Below are 19159 nucleotides of genomic sequence, written 5' to 3' on the forward strand. Positions count from 1 at the left end.
TGTCAAGATGCTTTGATTCCAACAGTTTTCCTAAAACTCATATGCATGGCAGATTACTGACAGAAAACTTGCCCAGTTTCTAGTAATTTTCCACAATCTTTTCTTGACTGCCTACATTTTCAGATCCATAGCATTCCATCAGGGATGTGGAGGTAGGACACTGATGCTCCCAGGAAGTTCACCTCTACTGCAGCCCATGAAGCAGACTGCTCTAGGACGAAAAATCCCACCTCTCTTCTGCAGAGAATTTTAGAAGTGCTGGCTTGTGATTTCCAAACAGAATAAGCTAAATTTTGAAAAAGTTATTTTGCTCTGTGGAAGATTTTACTTTCCCCATTTTATACTACTACTCTTAATAACAGACTTAAACTTTGTTGTGCCTGAGTAAAGTCATTGGCCTTCTGACAAATTTAAAGAGAACAGTCTGGAGTCTGATACTAATAAAACTTGTTGGGTGGCCGACAGAACAAATTTAGCTGAAGCTGAACAAATTTCCAGAGGCTTGTCCGAGAAACACGATTATTTCCCTATTTGCTGTACCTCTTCCTACATTCTACCCTTTTGAAAGTGTATGCATGTGCATGGCCAGAAACCACTTCTAAGTCACAAAGAAAAAGCACATTACTCTTGTGATATTAGGAAAGTTGCTGGATGGAAGAGGAAAGACTAGACTAGCCTAGAATAATTGAATTGGAAGGGACCTACAATGATCATCTAGTCCAACTGCCTGACCAATTCAGGGCTGACCAAAAGTTAAAGCATGTTACTAAGGGCATTGTCCAAATGCCTCTTAAACACTGACAGGCTTGGGGCATCGTCCACCTCTCTAGGAAGCCTGTTCCAGTGTTTGACCACCTTCTCGGTAAAGAAATGCTTCCTAATGTCCAGTCTAAGCCTCCCCTGGCACAGATTTGAGCCATTCCCACGTGTCCTGTCACTGGATACCAGGAAGAAAAGACCAGCACCTCCCTCTCCACTTCCCCTCCTCAGGAAGCTGTAGAGAGCAATGAGGTCGCCCCTCAGCCTCCTTTTCTCCAAACCAGACAAACCCAAAGTCCTTAGCCGCTCCTCATAGGACATGCCTTCCAGCCCTGTCACCAACTTTGTTGCTCTCCTCTGGATGCATTGGAGTACCTTCACATCCTTCTTAAATTGTGGGGCCCAGAACTGCACACAGTATTCAAGGTGAGGCTGCACCAATGCTGAATACAGCGGGATAATTACCTCTTGACTGGCTGGTTATACTGTGTTTGATGCACCCCAGATGCGGTTTGCCCTCTTGGCTGCCAGGGCACACTGCTGACTCATATTGAGCCTGCTGTCAACCAGCACCCCCAGATCCCTTTATGCAGGGCTGCTCTCCAGCCACTCCTCTCCCAATTTATACTTGTGCCTGGCGTTACTCCATCCTAGGTGCAGAGTCCAGCATTTGGACTTGCTAAATTTCATCCCATTTACCACTAGGAAAGCTCACAAGCTACCAAATGGATAATCCTTGTATAGTCAACTGAGGTAAAGTTGGAGCAATCCTTAAAACCAAGTTATGCTTCCTGTTTCCTGAGAAATTCTATGCAGAAAGATCACAACCAGCCCCAGATCCCCACCATGTTTTTTCTTTTCTTTTGAGAGCAAGCAAGCCAGAACATTCTGCATACACAGAAGCCCTCTCTGATTATGCAAAGAGCTTGTTTAGAAATGAAGATGGCTAACAAGAAGCCATACAAACAGCACAGCTGCCACACTATTAACTCTCAGGTTATTTGCACCTTTCTGTGTAGTTGTGACAAATTAATGCTATATTAATCAATTCTGTAGTCATGACTATTAATGCTATAATCTCAAGCCAACCTCTGAACTTCCAGCCCTTTTGATCAAAAAGAATTACTAAATCAAAAGGCATGCAATTTTAACACACAAAAAAAAGAATCTTTCCACTTCAACTTGAAAAAAAAAAAGCAACTGGGGCAGTGTATGGGTGTAAAAAAAATCAAAAAGTCAGAAGTCAGACAGATGAAAGGCAGATGCAGAAGGATAATCCAAGCAGATGGCCTGGTTAGGAAAAGATAACAGACACAAATAATGACTCACACTAGAAAGGAGACATACATGATGACATCCTCCAACATGGAGGGCACCACTGAGTCAAGGACTCAAGGAAGGTGGAATAGCTTAAGTAGTGGTCTGAAGTCCAGTTCTGACCTGCAAGATGACTCTCACAGTAGAGGAGACAGTGGACTAGAATTCATATCACTGGTGAGCTTTTAATCATCTTTTAGTATGCATGCGCACTATAAGACCTCTAACCCTTCATAATACTGTCATATCCATGTGGGATGAAGGTGTGGCTAACAAACTGCCTAAAACTGACCAGGGCTAGTTTTACTTCTAAATTTAGGTGGCCTGGAAAAGTATTTCAACACTGTACCTCCACAGCACTGAAAAGTAGAGACCAGCCTGCAGAGAGCACAAGCAGTCAGACTTACTAGCTAGACATGGGCAGCAAAAGCTTCCTAAGTTTGCTCACCACCAGAGCCGCAAGGACTGGGATGGTGCCGTGGGGCTCCTCTCCTTGCTGTGCAGCTCCCATGGTAAACCCCAGGTCCAGCTAATTCTGACCTCAGACAGAGCAAGCCCAGTTATATTCCATGTCAATCCAAAGACACTCACACTGCATACATTTACCTCCTTCTACTGCACTATTTGTCACTTCCATCAAAATTAGGAGCCTACACGGCAAATCTAATCTAAATTCAATTTTCCGTTTGACTAGTTTACTGGAAGTCAATGCTTAGAAAACTGAGGGAGAACAAAAACAATTAATATGTAGTCTCCCATACAATATACATTAAAAAAAGCTGAGAGTTAATTGAAAACAGTTGATCCCTAATTTTACAAAATCATTTAGTACAGCAAGTCTTAAGAGAAAAATCCTGAAAGTCTTTTTGATCCTTGTTTTATTTCTGAAAAAACTAATGACACTGCTGTAGAAAGAGGTCAGTTCACACAGCTTTTCTGAATGAACAACAATGCTGTGAAAACTGGGATTGATTGATAGCCTACTGTTTGCGTCATTATGTCCAAATGTTTACCATTTGAGTCTTCAAGGAAGCATGAGACAAAAATCAAAACAAGTTTTATGAAGACTTCAACAACACTGGCAAATTAAAATTGTATCCAGAGTTGTTTAGACATGATAGCAGTGGAATAAAACTGTTTCCTTCTGCATTATACAATTTTTATCTTTGCATTATGCACAATGTCTTAAATTTCTGGTGTGGAAGAGGAAAGAAGTCTTTCCCCTTCCCCAGAACAACTCTGTTTTCTATAATTTTAACCCTTTGCCTCTTCAAAGCATTCTGTTGAACTCAACACTGTTTCCTCTTGCAGTTGTTGCTCTGTAGTTACGCAAGATCATACTGTGTTCATGCCCTTCTCCTAATAAGATGAGTCACCATTTCTAAATGAACTGTTTACAATATTAGGATGTTATTTTACAGGAACCTCATAAATGTCTACTAAACAATTTTTTTTTTTAAGTTTCTGTGAATTATTCACATGGTTTTTTTCAAATTTGATAAACTCTGAAGTTCAGAACTGATATCTCTACTTCTGGAAACAAAGGCCCCTTAATTGGCAACAGGAACACCTATCATCAGATGCATAAAACAGTGGGAAAATGCAGCATGACCTCTCTATCAGCAACAGATAGATAACAGTTAATTTTATTTACCTGTCATAAATGACATTGTTACTGTAAGCAGGTAGCCTAATATACCTAATCACAGTAAGACAGAGGTTATTAGACAGTAGGGAAAAATAGCCATGGTGCTATCTCCTTCAGGCACAGATAATTAATTTTGTTATTCAGCAGTTTTGGGAAGAATACCCATACGTAATGTGTTCTACCATATCAGCTTTGTGACCTTATGCTATATTTGCAGGCAACAACATGGTCTTAACATCTTCTCTTCCTTACCTGCATAGAAACTATAACTATGCAGTCTAAGAGACCACAGGCAATACCAAGCTTCATCTTAGCCTGTTCCTCCATAATACACTAAATCTTCTCACAAATAGTAATAACTCAAGTTATTTAAAAGACTGCCTAATTTTCTGGAACCACTGCTGACAATTCCACTTTACCACACAAGAACTGTCCAATTAAAGGATCAACTTTTGTCTGTGCAAGTGGCATCCACAAGCATAGGAAAAAAAGATCAGACAATGAGCTTACAAGCTGTAGCATGAATAATCAGAATAATCCGATTCTAACCCTGGAGTCCTCATGAATGGGTGTTTCATATTAAAATAAAAAAAGATATCTGTCATGAGCTTAGATTCAAAACTACATGATGCACAGTCTATGTTAAGTAAAACTAGGACTTTGGACTGTTGGCTGGAAAGGATCTTTGTACAATTTCAGGAGTGTAAAATGGTGAATGAAAAGGGGGACACTGGACAATTTTATTCTGGATTTCCCTGAGTAACCAGGACATTAGTCTTCTTGGAGGACATCTGAAAACCAAGAGATCTAAACAGGGAAATGGAAGAAAGTTGACAGAGAGACACAGTCCCTAGGTATCTAAATGTTTTAGATTTTCATATCCAATGGTACAAAAAATTGTTGGAAAACTCAAGGAAACTGAAGTAGAAGTATAGATAATGGAACACTACAGGACAAAAGGATGGAAAGCAAGAAGAAAGAACTAAAGCAGAAGTGACAATGACTAACTACTTCCCTGAAGATCTAGATCTATTTCTATTAGGAAATCAGCTAAGGTTTGAAAAACTACAAAAATTGTTATGCAGATTATGGTGAGCTTAGTCAAAGAAGAGGAAGATCCAATTTTAAAGGATGCAAAAGCAGATATTAAAAGAGTAACAAAGGACAGCAAGAGTTATGTACGAGTAGAACAGAGGTACTGAAGGAACATGATGCAGGAAAAAGAAAGGAAACAGCTGTAGAACCATTGCCATGAAAGAAAATAAGATGGGTCAACACAAGCTGAAAAAAGAACTGAAAAATAAGTGCCACTCTTCCATGATGCTGGGATCAAGATCAGAAATAATTAAACATTGCCTAAAACCTAAATTACCTGCTTGCCTCAGTTTTAAGTATGAACAACTAGGGAGAAACAAAGCACACAGCCCCAACAGGACATGATCACAACTGAGAACTAAACACAGTTTAATATGCTCAAATTGAAGAACTTGCAGAGTTTTACTGAAATTAAATTGCACATCTTCTACTAAGGTTTCCCAATAACTCTAGGAGGTCAGCAATAGTAGTCCATGAATAGCAAGCTAAATAATATCTATAAAACCACAGAACTCTCAGGTTCAATTTCAATTGTATGCAGCTTTTAGATGAATTTAAGTAAACAATAATTATGGAAATATAGTAAATAAAAAAATGTACTCATACACAGCATAGGGTTACCCATAGTGAAATTTCAGATGGAGGTGTCTTTCATCTATGAACTGCTGTGTAACTGATAAATTACAACTTAATATTGCAGTAACTAAAAAACCAAATTATAACATGCTTTAAAGAGAGATTACAGTAGACTGCAATACAGAGGAAGTGATTACTGGATTAGTTTGTGTTTGAGAATATTATAATATTTATTAAACATGACAAGTAGGACTTCACTGCTTCCCAAACTTCATGTCAACACAGGAGGATCAGAACAAAGAAAAAAAAATTGAAACAAATTAAATGCATCAATATTAAATGCAAGGTGATGCATTTTATGTGATGACTTGGTCTTACTATTTCTGTTGCCATGTAACCACAACTGCTGCCTGTGAAGCAACTAAATAGGCACCAAGGAAAAAGAAAAACTACTCAGCTAATGAGAAGATATCGATTTAACACATTTGCTGTCTAAATACTCGTTTAGACAGAAAATTAGAGAAGGTTATATTAGATCAGTTCTAACCTAGTCTTCCAGAGGAAAGTACTGTACAGTACCGCAGTAGGAATACTGTAAGGTGAAAAAAGAGCATCTTCTCTGAAGGTACTGTCAACATTGTATTATTCTTAAAGATGTTTGCTACTAATAAAGGTAGCCATTCTCCTTGTTGTTCTAGAGGAACAGGGTATCCTTTACAGTCAAGATAATTAATATGATTGCCAAAAGTTTTAAGAACTACACTGGCTTCTTAGTGCTTGTTCTAATTCGAAGTACTGCTTTTCTTCACACTTTCTGATCATTACTAGTAATGTATAAATTGCTTGATATGCATTTTGGCAAATGGGTTCCAAACTGCTATGCTCTCTGCAACAACTCCACTGCAGTGATTAAGGACAAAAAAAGATCAAGCTAACACTCCTTGCAGTCTGAAGAGTTAAAGGATAGACTCTAAGTAGAAGCCACTCTCTCCTTTGGTCTAACAATGCCCATGACAAAAAGCCTTTAACTTTTATCCATCAGTTTTTCTCTGATGCACAGTTTAAGGAGATGAAACTATTTGGCAACCCAGAAAGGTGAGCACTGTACAGCATTCATTAAGCAAAGCAGGATAACATATACGTAACCGAAAAAAGGATCAGTTTGAGGAGACCCAGGGAAGTATGGGTTGGGATAATAACTGCTCAAGTTTTTATTTTTTAGAGCACTTCAACAAACAATAAAAGCCTTGAATAAATAGTTTCATAAGCTAATTTAGATAAAATGCAGTATCTAAACAGCTACCCACAGTCTGTAACAGTCCAAAGTAACATTGACACAGTATTTTACAAAGACCATTTTCACTATCAGTGTTTTAATGTCGCTATTCAACCTGTTCTACTTCTGACAATGTTCTTTACATCATGTTTTCAACAGTTGGCAATCAACATATCTATTCAATCCACATATATATAAATACATTTTTTCATTGAAATATTTTTTCTCAGGACAGTTAAGAGAGAGACTTAATTATATCCATGTTTCCTAAAGCGAAGGCATATAGACACTGTGGGTGGTTCTTGAAACCCTTCCCTCCCTCTTCTTGTGGTGGTCCCTAAGTATCTGGCAGCAAGAACAGCTCACATATATGGCTACAAATGCTGAGTCTGAAAATCATATATTCTCTGTGTTCCCACAGCACAAAGCTCAGTTATGGATGTCACCATAGACAAGCAATCACCGTAATTACCACGAAGCTTCCAGTTGAATGAAAAGTCATTGGAAAAAAGAAAACCATAGAGGAAAAAGGAAAAAAAAAGTTCAGATGGAGAAAAACAGAAAGAAAGAGAAGCTCACATTGATTGTGTTGCACTGACAAAAAGATGCAGCTGATGTCACCAATGCATTAATTCACTAAAGAGGGTGCTTAAAAACAGTCTTGGAAAAATATCTAAATTACTTTTTGAAAACAGGAGTGAAAAGGGTTGAAAACAACTTGCTTCACCAATGTCTATTATGTCTTTAACCATATCTTTGATGAGATACTACTGTTTTTCCCTTTGTTCAGAAAAATTAAGTTGATCTAAACTTTGATAACACTGAATAAAGTCTGAAAATCCAGATGTGGAAAAGAGTTTGCCATAATTTTCTAATATACCTTTGATAATGTATTCTGTTTTGTTACAACATTGTTTTAATGCCTTGACCAGGATAAATATAAATTGTAGATTAAGACAAAACATATACATTTACAAGAACAAAAATTAGAAGATACCAAAAAAGGTCCAAAGAGGACAATTTTTAATATCATGAAATTCAAAGTCTTGATCACAAGCTATTTTTCCTTCAGAAACTGTTTCATCAAGATTTTCCTGTGGAAAGGGACTGTATTACCATCATTTTATAGATCACCTACTGAAGTCAAAGAGATATTATGGCCAGAAGTATACATTTTTTTGGAGGGTGTGAAAGAAGAGTAATGAGAGGCCTAGAACCTGACTTCAGAGAGTGCCTGGTGTTTGCACACTCAAAGCCCCAGAGCTCTCACTGATTCCAAGTACAAGCAAGCAAGCTGTTCAGCAGAACACTCACATTGATCCCTGGATTTTTCTGGTGCTCCTCTCTATAAAATGGGTGGTTTTATAACACTCAGCTTGCCTAGTATCACATATGAATGAACTCCCTAGGGGAGAAAGAACTGAATTCAATTCCCAAAGGCAGTATTCAGCTGCCTAAATTATAATACTTCCTGAAATACATTCATTCCCCATCCATCATTTCAACAATCAGGACAATGACTTTTCACTACACAGCCCTGACACTAAAACACTTCCAGCCTGTGCAGGAAGAAAAAAGTCTCACAGAAAACAAAGGGAGATGAGAGGTGGAGAGTGATTATAAACTGTATAATGATCAGCGTGCATGAGTATGGAAATTAAGATCATACAGGCAGTCTACAACTCTGACACCTCCTAAATTTCAAGCATTCAACTTCAAATGGATATAACTACTTTAGAAGGAAAACATTTATGCATACTTTCCCAGGTTTCAAAAAAATGCTTGCAAAGTGATAGAAGCAACTCAGCTCTACAATCTCCTCTGCATTTAGAACTGATGGAGCATCTATTGACAGAGGAAGCTTGTTAAACTCTCAGTGAACCAGCATCAGAGAGAAAATGAGTTGACTGAGTGGGTTTCATGGAGACTTCAGCAGCACAGATGTGCTGAGGTTCTGTAGTCTCAGGGGTCTAGTTCACTTGCTGGAAAAGGGAGAATTATGCCCTCGTTATGGCTGCTAACATTTCTACAGGCAAAACTCAAAAGTGGCACTATGCAGTCTGGTGAGTTAGTGGGGTTTTTTTTAATAGCTCAAAGATGTATTAGAGCATGAACACTTAATATGGTGCACATTACACTTGAATAGTGAATGAGATGAGTGGATTAAGCCAAGCAAGAGAATAATCAAAGTTCACTTATTGGCTAAGTTGAATCATCAGTGAACAGAGTATGATGAACTGAAGCAGTCAAGCCTAAACCGGTGCTGCCCTTCACACCTCTTAAGTGCACTGACCTCACCAGTGCATGTTCCTCAGAAGTAACAATCACTGCTGTCATGGGCATCCATCTTTTCAGGTCATTTTCTGTAACTCTGATCCTTTCTCTGTCATCCCTCATTTTGTCTTAGTTCTGCTTCTTCATGATCTATCTCGTAGGTCTCGTTTTCTTTCCATGTTGCCATGCTTAACTTTCTACTTTGTATTCCTGTCTGGGATGCAATCTACTTGTACAGCAAACCCTGAACAAGTTTTCCCCAGTCGCTTATCTGACTATCTCCAGCTCTACCTGGCCACCTATCCATCTGCATCTTCTCGTTCTGCCAATGCAAGCTGCCCTTCTTTTCAACTTTTGATTCAATTTGTTTCTCCAAATGGGTCTCCAGACCATCCAAATCACTTCGCCAGCAGGACTTCCATTCCAATTCTTTCATGGATACCTTGCACAATCTCAGTGTATACTGAGTGTATACTGATCCACATACAATATGCTTCTTTTTCTCCCTCATCCTTTTATCATCTCCTATCCCGCTTACTCTGTCCAGGTGTTCACAGTTATGTCAGTTTTTGGCTTTTGCCCCAAGCTCTTTCATCCTGCCACATTGTTTATAGTTGCTCTCCCCATCACATTTAATGACTCCCAGATCTGTCATTTTCTTCCAAATTACTTGTTCAGTCAGTCTGCCTCCCCCTCCACTGACTCTACGTATCAGTCTACCCCCATATCTCCTCAAGAGTTCACATTATTTTCTGCATTTAGCTCAGACAGCTTTCCTTCTGTTACCTACCAGAAGAGGAGGAGAACACTCAGAATATAAGAGGAACAACTGAACAAACACAACAATACAAAGCTGCATTACAGGAAGAATTCTGCTGAATCCTAGATAGCTCACACCCATGTGAGGGATCAAATTTATTAAACTCTAAGTTTGCAAGTTGCTCAGTAGAATCTTAAAGATCAAAACTAGGCCAAATTTAAGCAGATTTATACAGGAACAGACAAGTATATTCCAATACAAGGAAGCCTTCCACCAAATTTCAAATCACTCCTCTGAAGTGTAAGGATAATACGTATTTTAGTTTATTCCAAGTAATCACCATTTTTTGCCCTCACTGAGTAAACAGTATAGGGGATTTTTTTTAGCCTTTAACAAAAATGAAGCAAGCAATTAGCATAGCACATTTCTATTCTGCTATTAAAGGTTGGCGCATTTGTTGACATCTGAAAAGAAGGCCTACTAATGGGAAGCATCATGTCACTGGTACTCAGATAAAATTACATTACATTCATGCTTTTAACAAAGGCAGTAAGTAGCACATTCCCCATCTGCAGCTTTAGCGAATCCACATAAAAATTATCATCCATTATATCCTGGAATAACTTTTGCTTAAATGCTTTTTGGGTTTCTTTCATTTAATTTCTGCTCTTGACTGTCTTCCAAGTCAAAATGCATCACCCTTCTTACTCTTTTTTTTAAATTCACTTTGTACCTTTTCACTAGTGTCTGTAGGATCCTCACACTTAAGTACATAAAGATGGTTAAACTTGCTTGTGCTAACATTAAAGTATCTATTTGGATCTTGCTTTATCTTTTGGACAGTTAGTTGAAAGCATTACCTAAAATTATGCTCTAAAATTTATAGTAGCTTTAGGAAAAATGGACACATGGCTAGCAACATTCCATATTTTTCTTATATTTCCCTGTGTTAACAAGTACTAAACAGGGGTAAAAAAAATACTTTGAGATTTCAGTTGATTTCTAAGACTGGCATACTTAAAGAAATCCATGACAACTGTTTGATTTTGAATTACACAACTTCTGTGTACAACATCTTATAGATTTTTACACTGATTTCGAATTTAGTGCTTTACTATCAAAGAGTGCTGATACTACACCCGTAAATTCTGTGCCAAGATCTTCTCTAGAATATCAGACATTTCTCAAAACAAATTGCGATTTAATGACCGAAAAAAAAAGTTACCCATTTACAGGTACTGGTAAGACAACAGCAAGAACAAGATGAAAAACACTTCACGTTAAATAATTTTGATCTTAATTGGCAGAGTACATAACTTTTATATTTACCCCACCTAAAAGTATATCAGAGTTCCAATAGTTGTAATCTTTGAGGCTCAAATAACATCCAGAAATGTTTATTTTTCTAAATAAATGCTAACCAAATACTATTGTATGAAATGATATAATGCTACATGAACTAATTGGTACCTTATCACACAATACTACTTAGTAACTATACATAAACTATTACATACTTATAACAACCTCTTTGTTTTCTGGTACATTTTTAAAGGTTGGGCTTCAACAGGGAAAAAGTATTCTGAAAACATCTTCAATTTCTATCAGTTTTGGAGTTTTACATATGAAAAGCTTATGCAATATAAAATTAAAGGTAACTTAAAATAAAACTTCTCTTGATGTTGCTTTAAGAATATTTTTAAAAATACAGAAAATAACATGTGAATGTTCTTATCAAGAACAGCGTGATGGCAAAGGAGTACACAAATTTTAAAATAAAACTTCCAGAGATTAATTTTTCAGGATTGCCTAAGGACTCAATCTTATCCTCTCCAAACACTGCAGGTGATGTATAATGGGCACACTAAAGGGCCAGGAAGGAGTGAAACCTGAAACTCTGGCACTGAGACATAGTTCTACCTCCAAAATCCCCATATTAAAAAACACCCAAACAATAAATCAAGAGAAAAATCTTATTGGACAAAAGTTATTTCTACAGTACCTTCAGGGGCGATAGCACTAGGACACACATCTTTTAGCAGATCTCCCAAAGTATGCAACTGTCCTCCTGAAGCAATTGGTCGAAATAGCTTCTGTATAAAAGGTCTCTCTGTTGTTGCCTGGTTTAATAACAAAATTAGCAAAAACAACAATTTAAGGACCATGCAAATATGTAGTATTACTATTTGAGACAGGCAGAAGATAGGGCAGAACAAGAGGTTGCAGCAGAAGAAACATCTGGCATTTCCATTTCTCCCCCCCTTGCCTTCCATTCATATCGTGAAATGCAGGGGAGTTTTTGTTTGTTAACAATTGAAAGTAAGTTGACGCTCCAGAAAACTGTGAAGATAATTTATAAACAGTGTCATGGCTATATTATTTTTTTTCTTTTTTTAATTAAAAAAGAATCCCTTCTGTTATAGGAATAGGATCTCCTTGAACAAAACATTTCAATATATTCTTAAATTAAGTAAAACAAGCAGTGAGCACAAACTTAGGAGCTCAACGTACGCCTATATGTTTTGCCAAGTCAAAGCAATACTGTAACAAATACCCAATACCTTCTGCAATAGTCTATCTTCCTCCTTTTAGAACAAACAAGTACCCTTACAGCTCAAGCCAGGTGAATTTTTTTTCCAGTAGATTTTATGTTGAAAAATTTAAACTATTTCAGCCGCAAGAAACAGTACAATTTAAAAAAAAAAAAAAGTGTTGTGTTTTGACAGACAACCTAGAGTCTTCTGCCTACTTAAGGAATTAGTCAGATGTAAAGAACATATATGCCCCACTTCTGCTGCAGATATGCACAGGAATTCAGAATGATTTCAACTATGGGTCCTGTTAGGTCTTGCACACCATAATTTCTTCTGGAGACAAAAAAAGCAAATTGACTGCCAGTCACTGTCCACAATGTAGGCAATAAAACTCTCAAAGCTGCAGAAGAAGCAAAGGAGCTCATGGGATCTACAGATTCACTTATTTAAGAAGTGTGGTTACCTTAAGGTAGCCACCCTTCTTTGAGTATCTGTATAAGCAACCCCAGGGTCAGCAAGCATCTGTTATTGAAACGACAGGAAAAGTTTCGGTTTGTTTTTTTTTCCTGACAACCTGACCGCTCCCCCCCAAACTGGGCACCTGAGCCAGAAAACAGAAGTTAAAAACCTCATATTCAACCAACCCCAAAATTTTAATCAAGCTCTAAATTGTTGCTGACAAATTTCTGCTAACAGCTAACTCCAGAAAGCAGCTGATATGGCCTGCGTTACAGGTAAGTGGGCTCCAGTAAATTACACTTTCATCACATACTATCTTAATCGAAAAAAGCAATACAAGCCACTGCCCCTTCCAAATTTAGTTTCCTACCACTCAGAAAGTGGTTCATGTCCTACGGTAATTAAAAAATAGAAACAAAGCAACACAACTCAACATCAAGAAGTATTTTATCTCCTAGTGGAGCTTTATGGAAAAAAACACTAAACCCAAGTATAGTAAAAAATTTAAAAGTTAAAAATGAATTTTGAAAGGAAGTTACGATGTGGTCTCTGTCACCTACCTACATGAAAAGCCACAAGCAGTAGATTAACCATGACAAACTAATTGTCATTCACCTTTCTGAAACAGACAGGCAAGGAGTCTTTTCGTAAGAGTGGTACGCTGCCTTAAAGTAATTCCAGGGCAGTACAGTGCAGAACTGTTGACGCACAGCTACTTGTTACTTCTTGCCAACAGTCTCCAAAAATGGAAAAACAGTCTTTTTCCAGTTTTTCTTATGAAGTCTGATCAGAAGGAGCTGACTAGTTGCTGTAGTCAATTCTCTGTGTCCTCAGGGTAGCAGAATGTGGATACAAACAGCGTTAATGAAATGTCTGAACATTTGAAAAATGATGGGAGGCACACAGCCAGCAGGATCCACCTCAGACAGATCCACACTTGAGAAGTGAAGTCTGGCATATTATATTGAATAAGTGTACCTCCAAAACATTAAAAAAAAAAAGAGACAACCCCCCTAAAACATTGTTACAACCAAAAAAATTTTCTATCGAGTTTATTTTAAAGAAATAATGAATTATTCACAGAAGTCTAATCACAGCTCCCAAGTGCTTACCATCTGAAGCAGCAGAAGTGGAAATAAACACCAGAAGAAGGATGCAGGCAAAGGGGGTTATCAACAATAGACTTTTAAGATAAGAATTTCCCAAGTGCATACTGCAGTTTCTCATTATTTATTAAAAAATTACAATCAATTTTTTCCTAGTTATCATAACTCAATGCCAAGAGGGAAAAGCCAAAAATGTATTTTCTAAAATCTCCACATAGTTGCTGAGTGATGCAAAGCAATATCCTCAGCTGCTACCATGAAACACTGCAGAAAATTAATTCAATTTTGTATTTTAAGTGTTGAGCAATACAGATGTGGTAATGTAAATAAAAATCACTGGTCTCCATCAATGTTAAAATGATAAAAGTAACTGCACATCGTTTATACAAAGATTGTGGTTGACAAATATAATCCTACAGGCAGAGTATTACCCCAACATGCTTACACTTCTTCCCTTCCATGCAGCAGATGCTTTATGCATTTAGAGTCCAAAGAAAAGTCCCATCCTACAATCTAGAATGTTTATAGGATAACTTTTCAAAGTATCTTAGTCATATAGGAGCACAAATAATTTTAGAAAAATCTTACCATCACCCCTTTTGAAGTGTGGTAGCTAGTAATATAAGCCCAATTTGACTACAGCTTTCTACTCTAGTATTTACTACAACAACACACGAAGGAATAGCCAACATGAGTAATTGCTTACATAATCTTGTGTTTTGTACAATATTTGCTTAATCAATCATGCAAAACAGTACTACCTGTAATCTAACCCACAAAGACATCACTGCATAACTGTTAACTGACAATGATTTTAAATAATCTCCATCAGGCCTAAAGCATGTATTTGTACAGTACCCCTTGTTTTTTCCTACTAAGATTATCATAGCTTCAACAGAATATAGCGCTTTTAAAATTAATTTATTTTACAGTCCAGCTCCAATGTAGCTGTGAGCTGTTCAAAAGATGCTGGATGCATTCACAGGCTACAACAGGTGAGAGTCAATCAGTAATTGCTGATGACAGATCTACAAAGGAAATGCCTTCCAGTATATCAGCATATGAAGACAATCACCTGGCCCAAAATTTGCAGTGCATTTTACACTGATCATGTCTGCAATTTAGTATCAAATCAAATTTTTATGAAAGCAAATATTCAACTCTAAGTTAACATATTTTCTAGAAAGTTGGACTTATTTATTGCAACTGAAATTTCTCTTTCTTCTATACTACTACATAGCACCACAAATCTTGTGCTTTGCAGAAGAAATGAAGACTTTACTCTTTAAAAAGAAAGTTTAAACAGTAACAGTGATAGGAAAGTGCCAGTGAAAATAAAATTACACTACACTGAGGAAAAATAGATTAAAATTACTTATTCAGGTATACTGGCATTGAGAAGAATTACAGGTGAGAGAAAGTTTTAAGAGACCCTTTAAGGCAGCATAAAGCCTCACCGGATCAGAGACAAGCTATATAGTTACATATTGTGCTAGCAATCATAACTCTTTTTCTTCCCTGTCATCCTGCCAAAAAGAGTAGTCAGCTTGCCTGGTCCTTTTCAGAATCAACAGAACATCAAACACTGCATGAAATTCACAATTTAATTAGTCAGATATTTTATACAGGATGCATCTTAAAATGAAAGACATAACTCATGAACTGCTGGGTTTTAATCTGGAAAAATCACAGAGTTACCAATATTTCCATCTAGAGGAAGGGATTTGGCTTTTCTGCCTAAACACTCTGCTGCTACTCTAATAGTATTCAAACAAATAAAAGTTACCATACATATTGAACCCAAAGTAAAAAAATAACTCCTTTCCCATGTGTGCATAAGCTGACAGCCTAAAACTGTAAAACTTGAGACTTCCCTACATACTCCATCATATTTTCAGTAACTTGTCAAGTTCATAGTCTGTGCTGTTATGTAATGAACCACTTTACACTAAAAAACCCCTCTCAATTTAGATTTATCATTTTGTTTAAACTGATTTAAACTCAACCAAGAAGCTTTAAAAGTAATAATAAGAGTTTGCATAATTATTTAAGTTATTTTATATAAAAAGGAAAGTACAGGAAAATTAACTACTCCCTGAAAATAATTAGATAAATTTTGTTAAATATTTACTCAAAAATACATTTCCCATATATTTTCTAAGATGTCTTCTGCTTTGTAGAAATGTTTTCAATTTAAAAATCTCAATGCACAATGAAAAAAGTGACTAATTGAAAAGATGATGAATTGCTGTAGTCACAGAACCATCACAATATCATGTCTGTTTGAAAGCAAGATACTGCAAAGCCCCATCTGAAATACTGCTCTTTCACTGGTGCTGCAACGCAGTTTTTCTTCTGGTATTTCTGGGTGTGTATCTTTGGCTTCTTTTTGCTTAATATTAGACCAGAATCACCAAGTACTTCATTGTGGAAAAGGCACAAGCAATGTTTCTGTTCTGCTTTTGTTTTGGTGTTTGGTTTTTATTTTTGGTTGGTTGGTTTGGTTTTTTTTGTGGGGGGGGGTGGTTTTGTTTGTTTTTTTAAATACTTCACTCACTGGAAACTAGACAGGCAGGTTTTCAGACTGAAAGATTAAATTGAAGTGGCAGCTAAGACTGAAAATCAACAATAAACTCAGGTAAGAAAGAATTTGTGTCGGAATGGGAAAGAACTATTTCTGGGTGTGTAGAAAAAGAAACTTCTGGGGACCTAGCCTAAGGTGGCCCTCCTGAACTTGCCCTACGTCTTGTCCCAAGTTTTATGATTTTAATAATGTTATCTACAGTTGCTTCAGCTGCTGCATATTTTGACCTTCATTCAGAATCTAGTCCCATATTAAGAAGGGTTACTTGGCTCTTAAGCTCATTTCATATATCCCAATACCTGCAGTATTCTGGCCAATAGAAACATTTGACTGGCTTCTGGAAAAAATCACCAATGAATAAAAAAATACCACATCAGAGAGCTTTTTACATTTGTAAACAGCTAACAATAGATGGTCAAAACAAGCCAGCAAGGCAGACTATGCAACAAATAGCATCAGTCATGTAGGAGGGAGAACATTTGAATAGCAGGGCAAATGTTGACTATCATCATCTAGAAAACAAACAGGTGACTATACAGTGAAGAAATCTAAGAGCAGATTTAGTCTAACTCACATTCATTATTCTGCATTATTGAGATGCCTGCAGGCTGCATAAGCTGGTGATCACAGCAGATAATAAAATGCTTTATAGGCAAAATTGCGTGTACGTAGACATCTAATTCTTCCCCCACCATTCAGCGCTGCTGTTCTAAGCTTCCATCTCCAATCATGCTCTTTCTTAAAAGCAAAACTAAAACCTAACCATTTGCTTTTGCAATGGCCAGTGCAACTCAAGTAGATTAAATCAATTATGTAAGTTAAATTAAATCTGCAAAATATTTCTGTATAAATAACTGGCCAATATCTACAGGAGTCCTTTTTTGTACTTTCCTGCATATTTCTTGTTCATACAACCTATTTAATATTTTGAAGTATTAATTTATGTTCCACCTATCAAGACATCTTAACCTTATGCTAGGATGATAGAAGAATCTAGTGCAATACTCACATCCTAATAAACTCCACAACAGAGTAAAGGTGATCATGTAGCTAAAAATATCAATACTGCCTAACCAATACTTGTAAGTAATTCCTATTTCATCATTCAATTAATAAAAGCTTACAAAAAAAGCTAGACAAGCATGTATGCCCTTTGCGTGTCCAGAGAAGGGCAACGAAGCTGGTGAAGGGTCTAGAGCACAAGTCTTATGAGGAGCAGCTGGGGGAACTGGGGTTGTTTAGCCTGGAGAAAAGGAGGCTGAGGGGAGACCTTATCGCTCTCTACAACTACCTGAAAGGAAGTTGTAGAGAGGTGGGGGTCGGTCTCTTCTCGCAGGTAACAAGTGATAGGACGAGAGGAAATGGCCTCAAGTTGCACCAGGGGAGGTTTAGACTGGATATTAGGAAATTTTACTTCACTGAAAGGGTTCTCAAGCATTGGAACAGGCTGCCCAGGGAAGTGGTTGAGTCACCATCCCTGGAGGTATTTAAAAGCTGTGTAGATGTGGTGCTTAGGGACATGGTTTAGTGGTGGACTTGGCAGTGCTAGGTTAATGGTTGGACTCAATGATCTTAAAGGTCTTTTCCAACCTAAACAATTCTATGATTCTATGTACTGAAAGAAATACTACTCTAGGCACAAAATTGTGATCTTAAACTTCAAATTCTCCCTTTCACTTTCATTTGTAATCTCAAGTTAAAAAAACACAGGAGACACTGCATTACTTATTAAATTGATTTCTTCTCCAATGGTCCAATCTTATTTTTAACTTGTGTTTTTAATCTTAAAATATTTTCCTATTCACAATTGCTGCTATTTCCCAGCATATCTTCCAGTTTATGCTTCTAAATAAATAGATTCTGAAAGATTTGTGTGTCACCTGGAGTCTCAGTATTTTACTTCAAAAAATATTTCAAAAATTTATTATAGTCTTACTCCTTCATTGACTATAAGCAATCACTTTGTGCTTCAGTCAGGATAACCTTGAAACAGTATTTTCGACGTGTGCTAAGAAATAATACACTTATGAACTCTAAGGCTAGAGATTCAAGTTACAGGATAACTTGAAATCCATTATTTAAATGCCAAAATGCCAAATGATATTTAAATATCAAGGTAACTTCATTTTCACTACTGAATTGTAATGTAGTATGCCTATGCACAAACACTACCTTCCAGTAAGTTAGCCACAAACCTACAGATTTTAAAAAAATAAATATGTAAAATAATCCATGGTTGTTACTTGCAAATAAACTTGTGTCCACTTCCCAAAGAATTCAATAAAAGGTCATTTATTCATTTCAGCACAAATGAAGGAAGCCTTTTCTTAACAAGCTGCCATTACTCAAAGAGCAATTTGAGAAGCAGAAGGAAAAAAACAGATTCTTCTCCGATACAAGACATATTTAAAACAAAAAACTGTTTGATTCTTACATCTTCATTAGATGCTTGGAAAAAAAATAAATAAAGAAGTGATATGTTTCTTTCCGCTTCACATCCTGTATGATCGCAAACAAGACTGAAAAATGGTTACTATGTCAGACAGAACTGTAATACTTACATTTATTATGATCCAAAGACAACACTTTTTGACTTTGGCTTTTAAAAATCCTAATGTAAGATACAGAAATCTTACACCCCAAAATACATCTATTAAAGCAACTCAAAGCAAGTTACCTGCTAGAAGCAAAATGCAACATCATTTAAAATGAAAACTCCAATACAAATGGATCGCTAAAACGGAGGGAGACTTCCCATGGACTCTGAAATT

General features: G+C 36.8%; 1 protein-coding gene across 5 annotated transcripts in view; it reads right to left on the minus strand.

Moving 5' to 3' along the window:
- Nucleotides 1-19159, minus strand: part of ATG5 (autophagy related 5) — an 82781-nt gene that overhangs the window by 13549 nt on the left and 50073 nt on the right. For all 5 annotated transcript variants that reach the window (XR_012041434.1, XM_072855594.1, XM_072855593.1 and 2 more), the window contains one exon: nucleotides 11708-11825. Coding sequence is in view for 4 of the 5 variants with exons in the window: in XM_072855594.1 (XP_072711695.1) it covers nucleotides 11708-11825 (118 nt within the window). In the remaining variant the exon portion in view is untranslated. The remainder of the gene's footprint in view (nucleotides 1-11707; nucleotides 11826-19159) is intronic.

This window comes from Ciconia boyciana, chromosome 3, assembly GCF_034638445.1.
Source record: "Ciconia boyciana chromosome 3, ASM3463844v1, whole genome shotgun sequence".
NCBI classification, from domain to species: Eukaryota; Metazoa; Chordata; class Aves; order Ciconiiformes; family Ciconiidae; genus Ciconia; species Ciconia boyciana.